Below are 11,136 nucleotides of genomic sequence, written 5' to 3'. Positions count from 1 at the left end.
GAATTAAATGCTATGGATAATATGTGTAATAATTTTAAGCATGGTTGAAGTTTATTCATCGAATTTTTTTCTATTTTGTATTGTTCTGCCAAACATAAATGATAATAAAAACGTTTTTATGGCTTGAAGGAGTCATACATGATCACCATAAAAATATTATACTTTTGTTATTTTCTTCATGTTGGATTTTACAGCTCCACGCGCTTCTTGCTTTAAGAAAACAAGGGGACAAAAACTAGAATATCAAACATGAGATGAAGTTCAAATTTCAAGTAACAAAAATAAAAACTGAGTAGCTTTTCATTTGATATATAAATTTAATTTTTATATATACAGTTAATACTAAAAATTTATGTATAAATATTTAATTGTATATTATCATATTAACAAAAATAATTAATTTTAAATTTTATTAATTAAAAAATTATTTAAATATATTAATATAATTAAATACTCATATAAAATTTTTCATTTTATTAATATATTAAAATTAAACTATATATATCCTCTTTTATTGTCAAACAAATATTAATAAAACGACGAAAAAGACCTGGTAGAAATCATCGACATAAAGATCGATATATTTGATGAACCTAGCTTACTTACAACAAATAAGTAATGACAAAAGCTTGCAAACATTCTTTATATATCTTATAAATATCTCGCATTTATTCATTACATTACGGTGAGCAGGGCTGAACTTATGAATTAGTTTGAGTTCAATTCATTAATAATTCGATAAGTTGAATTTGTGAGTTGGTGAATTGAATTTGAATTTAAAATTAAACTCATAAATTAAATTAGACAAATTTAAATTTAGATAAACTCAACTCATTAACTAGTAAGTTGACTCGATTATATATATATATATATATATACCTCATGAAAACCTTATATTTCCTGAGGAGATTCTACCACGTGGAAACGTTTTTTAATGAAACTTTAGTTTTAACAGGTCGTGACCAAGAAACTACCGGTTTCGCTTGGTGGGCCGAAAATGCCCGACTTATCAATTTATCCGGTAAACTACTGGGAGCTCATGTAGCCCATGCCGGATTAATAGTATTTTGAACCGGAGCAATGAACCTATTTAAAGTGGCTCAATTATTTAAAATTGTATATTTATTTTTTATATATAACTTATTGATAGATAGATAATATATAAAATTGACTTTTTTAAATATTTTTTAAAATATACAAGTTATAATTTATTGATATAAAATTATAAATTATATTCCTGTTATTTGAGTTAATTCTTGAGTTTGAGTTGGCTCGTGAATTTTCGATGAATCAAGCTTGAACTTAAGAAATAGACTTAAATGTTAATAAGTCGAACCGTGAGTCAAGCTCAATTTTTGTGAAGCGAACTTGACTTTGGTTTAACTTAACTCAGTTCGACTCATTTCCAACACTAATAGTGAGCCCGATTTTTACATGATTACATGCCATGGAATTATTGTTTCGAATTCTTCATAATTAATTATTAATTTTGGTGTAATGGTCGCTAACTGACATAGATAAAGAATCCTTATAGATAAATCCAACAAAGGGAACAACCTAGATTAGACGGTTTGTTTATGTTATTTAACAACTAACAAGGATAGGTTATGCATAAAACTATTGTTATTGATATGGACATGCTTTGATTGGGTTATTAATTATTAAAAAAAAATTTTAAAAAGCTATAATTTTGTTAGTATTTAGTAAATGGAGTTTTTTAGAGTTGGGAAACTGCCTTTATCTAATATCGTTAGATAATTCAATTTATTTTAATTATTTTATCAAAAGGGTAGGTATCAAAAATCTCGAGCCAGGGCTACACAGTTGTATATAGTGTTGAAGATCGATGCAAAAATATAGGGTGATGGAAAATTCTTAATTTTCACTCACTATTTATAAATGAATCGTGACTTGGGAATTAGACTACATCTATCAATTAAAATTCCTTAAGTATAATTTATATTATAGTTTCCATTTTTATATGTTAGAATTGTTGGGTTTTTTTGGCTCCCTTTTTATATAGAGAAAAAGTTCAAATATTAGTATCTAAATCCATGAATAGTTGAAGTGACTGAGGTGAGTTAGGCTTAAGTGAGAGAGGTCATTTTGAAAGGAGAACACCAAACACTAAAGAGAAAAGAAGAGAGAAAGTTATTTTCGCACATACACAAAACTGTCTCTATAAATTGATCACTGCAGATTCGTTAACCGTTGGATCGTGCTCAAATTTGGACAGTGTGTTTTACACATCTGATTCTTTGATTTTACTGTTCGGATCTTTGATTCAATGTCTGTAACTGGAGATATTGGCCACGCACAGTAGCTCTATTTTTGTGGTATTTTCATCTTCTTGTTCTTGTTTTGAAAGCTTTGAAGCTTGGGTTGTTTAGCTTGTTGTATGCACGTTTTGTGCAGTAATTTGTGACTCTCTTAAACTCTATTTTTCATCATAATGAAACTATATCCTGATCTTGGTGACCCGTGATTTTTACTTCTCTCATTGAGAAGATTTTCTACGTTAAAAATCTTGGTGTGTTAACTTATTTCTAATTTCTGATTTATGTAATTTTTCTGCTGCTATTAAGTATTATTATGCTGGTGTTAATACTTGTTGTGAGTGAATATTGTTGTTTCTCTAATTTTTACAAGTAGAAAATTGCGTTTTATTCTTATCAAAAATACAAAAATGTTTGAGAGTGACATAACTTGTCTTTTTCTTTTCTTTTGTTTGTATTAATTAATTATTGTTGAAATAAATGCATAATATTAAATATAATAAGTATATAAATCATAATATTACATATATAAAATTATAAATATTAAAAAAATAAAATAATTTTATATTATTATTTTCTTGTATTACTCTTAGAATAATATTTGTTCAGTGATGAAGTAGAGTATAAATAACCCAAACAAATTGTGTAAATCTAGGGTACGTTATTAGTATAACATATTTGGGAAAGTATCATGAGGTTTATGAAATATTAGAGATATAACCATTAGTTTTACCTTTTTCTATCAGTTGAAGCTTTTGGAATGAGTGGTATCATGATATGGTATTAAAGCGTTAGATAACCCATTATATACATATTGTACAAATAGTTCATTGTCTATCTGGCACGATGCTACATATTTTTATACACCTAGTGGTGCTTTATTAATTACCACCTACATATAGTGAATTAAGCTCATTAATATTTAAGGAATTAAAGTTCTATAACCTATCCATCTAAAACTCTCTTATATTATGTGTTTAACTAGATGCAACTGCACTACTAGACAGATAGATAACAGATACACACGTTATCTAGAAATAAATATACCCGACAATACTTAATTAAAAATCAAATAAAATAGATTTTAAATATCAAATAAAATAGATTTTGTTAACGATATATAAATATTAAATTCATATTCAAAGATATATATATATATATATATATATATATACAAATGGAGGATTATAATATAAAATTTGAAAAAATTTTATATTATCAATATATTAAAATTAAATTTATACAATTTTTTCACAATTCACAAGAGGTATATATTAAAAATATAAAAATATTATTTATATTTTTAATACAACAACTCATTACTCGTACTTATATTAATACTAAAAAAACAAAAAATGTCAAAATTTATTTTATTTAATATTTATTAATTTTAAAAATAATTAATAAATATTAAATAAAATTAATTTTAACTATTTATTATTATTATTATTATTATTATTATTATTATTATGATTATTATTATTATTATTATTGTCCACTCGTTCTCATATTATTTACCTAAGCCATGAAGGGACCATGTCAACTAAAAGGCGCGTCGTCAATAATGTCCAGCCAGCATCCAGTTTGGGCTTATACCCTTATATAAATAATAAATCTATTCCATTAATTTATAAAGCATATTTAATTAGGTAAGTCACTTTTATTTTTTATAATACTATTATTGTATATTTACATAAATTTATATATAAAAAAAATGATATCATCAAAGTATAAATAACAATATTTATTTTTATTTAATTATATATAAAACGAGTTTATAGACAGCTTCTTATTCATCGAAAAGAGAATTAAAAAAAATTCATAAATTAGTCATTAGTTTGAGATAAACAATATCTGCGGGTTTACGCATAATAAGCTATAAATTTGGTTAAAATGATAGATATTGTAACTTTTTAAGAAAAAAAAAATTCAAATTCAAGTCCTTGGGGAAAAAATTGCAGAAAAGCCACTCTTTTGTGAGATTTTCACTAAATTGGACTAAATCAATGGAGTCATAATAATAAGACCTTGGTATACAACAGTTGTGTTGGAATAAAAGAAATTTGGCATAGTGGGGACTAAGACCAAGAAAAATGAAAAGACAGAATGGGGAACACTAATAAAGAATATTGCTCCATAACCTGTCAAATGGAATGTTGCTTGGTTTGCAAGTCAAATAGTTATTCATTATTCATTATTTCTTTTCAAATAAGAGATTACTTCTTCCAATCAAAGCAATTTATCCTTAGGCATATGTACAAAGCTAACCGTTTCTTTCTAATTTCCTCTAAAAGGTTCTTTCTCACTTGCTACAATTATATGAATGTATCATTTATTTGAAGTAGCTAACACCTATTAATTGTTCTCTTCTTACTCATAAGTTGCTATAATAAGAGCAACAACATTTGATAGTATGGAGTTTCTTGTTAGATAAAAATGACAATTAAATCTTTTTGAAGATGTTAATTTTGGATTAATTTGTTTTTGAAAAAAAAGTACTAATTAGTCCTCCAAGATAACAAACGTAGATATATATGTCTTTCTGTTAATAAATAGTGCCAAACAAAATTGAATTGTCTATATATTTCGTTATTAACAGTGGTGCATGTCTCGTAGAAAAACGATATAGTTTTGGATATTGAAACATTTATTATTTTTTGAGTTTTCATATATCATTTATCAACTGATCTCTGTTTATCACAAATCCTATCAAAATAAGTGAAGTTTCGTTCCAAAAATTATTATTTACATTATTATCTTTTATAGATAGACATGTCAAAGTAATTAACAGTATATATAAGCATCACCGTTAAGTTTTAGTTGATGAATTGATAAAAGATCATCATGTGTCCACCGTTTGCTATTTTGAAAGATCAAATTGGTACTTTTTTTTCGTTAGGGAGTAATTTGTCCGAAGTCAAAATCTTCAAAGACTTAATTGTTACTTTACTCTTTTTTTTTATTTATTTATTTATTTTTATTTTTATAAGCCACCAATATTTTCAAATACTTTTGTCCAAACTTTTTCTTTTAATTTTCCAAATCGGGTTAATTTGTTGTAAATCTGAACTCTATTTTTAAGAGTTTGTTATTGGTTAATGGATTGTTGTATGTATAAGGCAAGATTTAAATTTTTGACACCTACTTAAGCGGATGAATGAGTTAACTACTCGATCAACCTAAGCTGGTTACTTTCGTTCTAACTTATTCTGAGATGAATAAGATCATTATGAAGTAAAACTCGGAGCAGGATTTAAGAAAGAAAAAACATTTGAACCAACCAAATATTGGTAATTGATAATAAAAGAGATTGTTTCTACAAAGCTACAATTGTGTTCTAATAAAATAATTAACATTCCTATCAATCTGACATGAAATAGAAACTACCACTTAACAGTTTTTTTTACACTTTACAGTGCCTCAACAGTATTATGATTCCCATTAGAGAGATTGATTTTCTCTTCTCACTAAACTTGGGTAACTCATTATTAAAACCTTTATCCATATGCTATCTTATTCTATTATCAGGTCAAATTCTGAAGAAAAAAAGAAAGGTAAGTGATCTGTGAACATATACTGATAGCATTGATGTTCTTGTGAATTATGGATACACTTGAAACAATGAAACTGTAGTGATTCTCCCTGCTTCAGATTAATGCCATAACATTCTCTTCCTCTGCTCTTGTATCAGCCATGGAATTCACAATGCCATTGTCACAATTACCACTAACTATTGTTCCATTACTTGCACCTATATATCTTGACTTTGAAGAATTACTCTCTGAAGATTCTGTGCTCTTTCTCTTCCTCTTTGAGTTGAGAAATCTGTACTCAAGAGCTTCCAATGCTTTTGTGGTCAATGGCCGGTTTCTAGTGCTCGTCCGACGGCTGACAATGCCGGATTGCTGCACCTTATCATGATGATCAGGAGATTCCTGTATGGCATTGAGCTGCGCCGTGTCGGATGGAGAGGACGACGATGTATTTTCACATGGATTGTGATTTTGCTGCATGACATTAGAGGATGGAACATCCCTTTCCATGTCCATGTCCATGTCCATGTCCATGTCAATTCCAAACTCTGGTGAAACTTGAGGAAAGTTCAAGTCAATCAACATCATGGTTTTAGATTTTTCTTTAGAAACTTGTACAACCGGCTCCTGCTGAGTGGCACTGCCTTCACAAGGGTGAGAAAAGATGTCTGAATCCATAGACAAAACCACGCCCTCAGATGCTTCGTGCAAAGTTGATGGCGAAACAGGTTCATTCAAATCAAACTTCTGTATTTTGGTGACATTAGGAAAGCAATTTGAGCAATCAGATGCTGCATTTTGAATGAATTCATGCTCATTGATCTCCCTTGAATGGTTTCCATCATGCTGCTCTGAATGAAATCTATGATTTTCTACTTCTAAGGTGGTGGTGGTGTTGCGCTCATCGAGTGTAAGAGATAAATCTAATGCATCTATGCTCATATCTGTAGCAGAGAATTCTCCAACAGGCTTTGAAGAATTAGCCTGTTCAACCTGATCATCGACATGGTTTGAAGAATCAGCTTGTTCAACATGATTTGGAGGACTACCTTGTTCAACTTCTTCTTCAGAAGTATCTTGCTCAGATTCAATGGAACTGCTTGAGATGTCAGATATGCTCATAGTTTGAAAAGGTAAGCTTCTTAGCTGCCTCACTTTACATTGATGTGAATCGACAACAATGCTTGTATCAACAACTGTAAATTTCCCATGATCTTGATTGCACTTTGAACTTAGCGGTTGAAGGTAACGAAACTGTTTGTTTCCCTCATCCAAGTTTCCCTCAGTTGCTTGAATTTCATTCTCAATAAGCCCCGGCTCCAGTGCTACTTTATTCAAAACATCACTTATCGAATCGAAGTAGTGATTGCCTTTTACCAGTTTCCTTCTTGAAAATTTCTTAACACCCGGTATAAGAAAAACCAAGGAAGGTTTTGAACTGGTGACAAATTGATCCTTAGGCTGCTCAGAATGCCACCCTTTCGCCAAAAGGCGCGGCCAAACAGCTTCCCAGAAGAGATCATTGGACCGAGCTTTGCTCAACCTGAAATTTCCTGTGAGAAACTTGATTATGTCAGCTGATGTAAGAGAGGAGCAAGCTTTGCCAACTGGTATTTCGGCACGAATCGAGAACACGTTTGTAGTCTTTGTCGGCTCGTTGGCAGTGCCAGTGAGATCTTGCTTCCCTTTACCAATGCCTACTGCAGCTATGAACAATTCAATGCCAACAGCATCCTTTAAATCAAATACATATTCTTCAAATGGCATCTTTCCCTCCAGAAATTTCCTTGAAATCTGCAGTAAGCAAATATTTGTCAAGAGTTTGTTAAGGTACAAAATACAATTGCAGTTCATTATAGTGAAATATTTTCCTTATTGAGAAGCTAATACACCTATATCTACAAAAGATGTGAAAGGAAAAGGTTCATGATTGAAACCACAAATATTTCTTTTAAGAACTTAATCAAAGTATTTGTTATCATATAGAAGGCTAATTAAACTATATTTGTTATCAATAATCACTTCCATTTATAATTACAGCCTTGATAATTAAACTAGCTATGAAAATTTCTGCTGTATAACACTGCTAATTGAAAAATAAGATTTTTCATGGAAAATCAGTGCTTATTTCTAATCTATGCCATTAATTGCAACTACTTTAAGTCAAGTTGGAGTATCTTTTTCCCAATTATTTCCTACCATGAACACAATAACCTCTAATGGAAACAGTATACGGCATCAGCAACACAAACAAAGAGGGATTTCATTCAACAATATTCATTACTGTTAAAATGAGATCAAAACTTTCAAGATCAATGTCAATAATCTATGTAATCTATACAATGATTTAATCTCACAAGAACATTACTTACTTAACAAGGTGGATAGAATTATAAGAACTTGCATACATTAAAGTATGTCAAAGACTAGACATACCTCAATCAACAAAGTTTGGCATCCTCCTGCAACATGGGAAAACATTCTTGACAGCAATTCTTGTTGCCTCCATCCAGTGAATATTTTCTGGCCATATATACATCGCCTATTTCTCAACTTCCGGCACTCTGACCATCGGCGATACCCTTTAGACCTATAAAACTTGCCATAATAGAAAGACAATACGTCTCCCATGTTTTTGGTCCCAACAAATCTCTTTACAAGACTGAGATTCTTTCCAAATATATAGAGGCCAAGAAGAAAACTGTCATATTCCGTGTTCGTCCAAGATTGAGCAGCCAACAAACCAGGGAGAAGATACTTTCCTCTTGACTCAACAGATTCTGCAGAGGATTGAATTTGAAAATTAGAAAACATAGTCTGAAATTCCACTTTAAGCTTAGGACATTCATTCTCCGAAATCATTTGTCCCTCTTTGCTTGTGATAGATTCTAAAGCCTCCCAATTACTGTTTTCTAACTTGCAATGTGACCACATCAGAGGAATAGGTAATCCTAGTGAGAAAGACTCTGGCCTATTGACTCTGGTTTCTGAATCTATTGTCTTCTTTATGAGCTGAGAGCGATACGGCACGGCGATGAATGCAGGAATTGCAGCTTGGTGCTCCTCTCCAACATGAGGATGATCTTCTGGATCTCCAAATATATCATCAGAAGCATCAGAAGATTTCATCTCAGTGCCTTCTTTGTTGTCATCACAGCATAGATAATCCATCTGCAAATAAAGTGAAGCAAGAATTTTGAATGTTCAAAAATCATTCCCTTAACACAACAACATGATAGCAATTTCATCATAAATCAAGTGATTAAAGCACCAAACTTTAAAAGTTTATGAGAAATTCAAGTATATTTAACTATGCATATATATATATTACAGCAGAAAAACTGGTAGAATAAGGAATAAAAGGGAAATAGAAAAGAGAAAAGTAATGTGAATCAGTTCACAGAAAACAACTCAAGTGAAAAGGACATTCACAAAATCAAACCACGCAAAAACGGACACTTCATATCCACATCCAATTACAACAAACCCAGATCATCCCTCCACGTTATAAAAATAATTAGTGATTAAAAAGACTTAAACATATTTAAAAAATTACAAAATCAAAGCAACTACAACAAAACTATTAAGCTTGAATTAAATAGACAATTAATGATACAAGGCAAGTGGGAATGATAGAGAAGCAATCACAATGAGGTTGTTATCATAATTAAGAGGCAAACCCATCAAAATAATAAATAACCGGTTTAGTAATAAGATTATATGCATGTTAATAATGTTAATGTAAAGTAATAATGATTGGAAATGTAACCTTGAAGGGGATAGGGCCCACGTGTGAAAAATCGACCTGGGAAAATGGGTCTTCTTAGAAACCTCGATTGTCAACTTGTGTTGTGTTGTGTTCTGGTGGGAACTGAAAACAATAACACAAAACACATTAAAAATAAAAAAACAGCAGAGACAGATATAAATATGAGAGATGGAAGGACGTGGTTTAAGGTTGTTGATAGATTACCTCGTATGGTATGTGTTACTGATTACTATGTCACAAACACAGTTCAACTTTCATGACAGCAAACTTGTGTTCCGTAACTAGAGAGAGAGAAAAGAGAGAGAGAACGAAAGAAAGAAAGAAAGAAAGAAAGAGAGAGAGAGAGTGAGAGGACCAAGAAAACAAGTAATCAAAAGAATAAATGAAGGAAATTCTCTACGAGGTTAAAACTAGAGACAAAGCAAAAGGTTTTATAGTGGGTACTTTAGCAAATATATATATATATAAATTACTTGTATATTTTAAAAAAATATATATCAAATTTTGAAAAAAAAAAACAAATGAACCGTTTATTATTTTAGATATAGCTATAATGTATGGACATGCGAATTTTAAAATCTTATAAGATACGGAGACATGCATATATATAAAATAAAAAATATTTTTTAGATAAATCGTAATGATACTTTGATATTTTATTTATATTAAAATATAAATTAATTTTTAAATTATTTTTAATGTTTTATTTTAATTATACCAAGTATTTAAAATATTATTTGTTTTAATAAATAATAATATATACTATATCTAAATTTATTTCAAAAATATATGTTAAATAATAAAATTGGACACGATGACACGTGATGGTATTTAGGTGTGTCCAAGTGTATTCGAAAAAGAATTTTTTACTATTTATTAAAACACGGTTGGACACAGTAGACACGCGTGTCAATGAGTGTGGTGTGCAAAATATGTCCAACACGCAAATACGGCAACTTAGCGAAGTGTCAATGCTTTCTAGAGTATCAGTATGAAACTTTGGTGTAACACTCAATTTTTAAATTTTGTGGTATTTTTAAAAATTTTAAGACGAAATAATATATTTTTCGCATATTAGACGTATTATTCCGCTCCAAAATTTAAAAAAAAAATTACAAAATTTAATAATTGAGTATTACACCAAAATTTTTTTATAACAAAAAAAATTAATCTAAATCAACTTGGATTAATATTAAAGAAAAAGATTGAGAATTAACCATTTGAAATTTACAGTTTTTTTTTTATTGACTGATTATTGGTTAAAAATTGAATTTTAGCAAATACTAGAAATTTTATTTTGATCCAAAATGTGTAGTTTGTTATTAGGCTATAATATATGTTTCTTTAATTAAATTTCATATCACTTCATGCATATTTAAATTAAAAAAGATTTAGTCATTTACTGTAGTATTCAATTTCAAATTTTAATTTTAAAAATTTATAGTCAAACTGTTTGCAATATTAATATTTAAACGTTTTTTTATCATATCGAAAAACTTGGGACAAATTAACTTGAAAAGGTTCCTTAAGGAATTTTTTTAAGAAAAAGAACGGAAGA

General features: G+C 29.5%; 1 protein-coding gene across 1 annotated transcript; it reads right to left on the bottom strand.

Annotated features, from left to right (window-relative positions):
- Positions 1-5,563: 5,563 nt before the first annotated feature.
- On the bottom strand, positions 5,564-9,973 carry LOC130936271 (uncharacterized). Its single transcript, XM_057866317.1, has 4 exons — positions 9,783-9,973; positions 9,579-9,680; positions 8,246-8,980; positions 5,564-7,603 (listed from the first exon to the last, which is right to left on the bottom strand). The coding sequence occupies exons 3-4, from the start codon at positions 8,978-8,980 to the stop codon at positions 5,924-5,926; spliced, it is 2,415 nt and encodes an 804-aa protein (XP_057722300.1). The 5' UTR covers positions 9,579-9,680; positions 9,783-9,973; the 3' UTR covers positions 5,564-5,923.
- Between the last annotated feature and the right edge of the window lie 1,163 nt (positions 9,974-11,136).

Source organism: Arachis stenosperma, chromosome 6 (genome assembly GCF_014773155.1).
Source record: "Arachis stenosperma cultivar V10309 chromosome 6, arast.V10309.gnm1.PFL2, whole genome shotgun sequence".
In the NCBI taxonomy this organism is placed as follows: domain Eukaryota; kingdom Viridiplantae; phylum Streptophyta; class Magnoliopsida; order Fabales; family Fabaceae; genus Arachis; species Arachis stenosperma.
This window is presented reverse-complemented; position numbering and strand designations above follow the sequence as displayed.

What these genes read in the sequence shown, in the direction of transcription:
- LOC130936271 (XM_057866317.1), bottom strand. Translation starts at nt 8,980, where the DNA reads ATGGATTATCTATGCTGTGATGACAACAAAGAAGGCACTGAGATGAAA. An exon ending in GCCAAACTTTGTTGATTGAG is followed by an intron (nt 7,604 to 8,245) that starts GTATGTCTAGTC and finishes TGCTTACTGCAG; the next exon opens with ATTTCAAGGAAATTTCTGGA.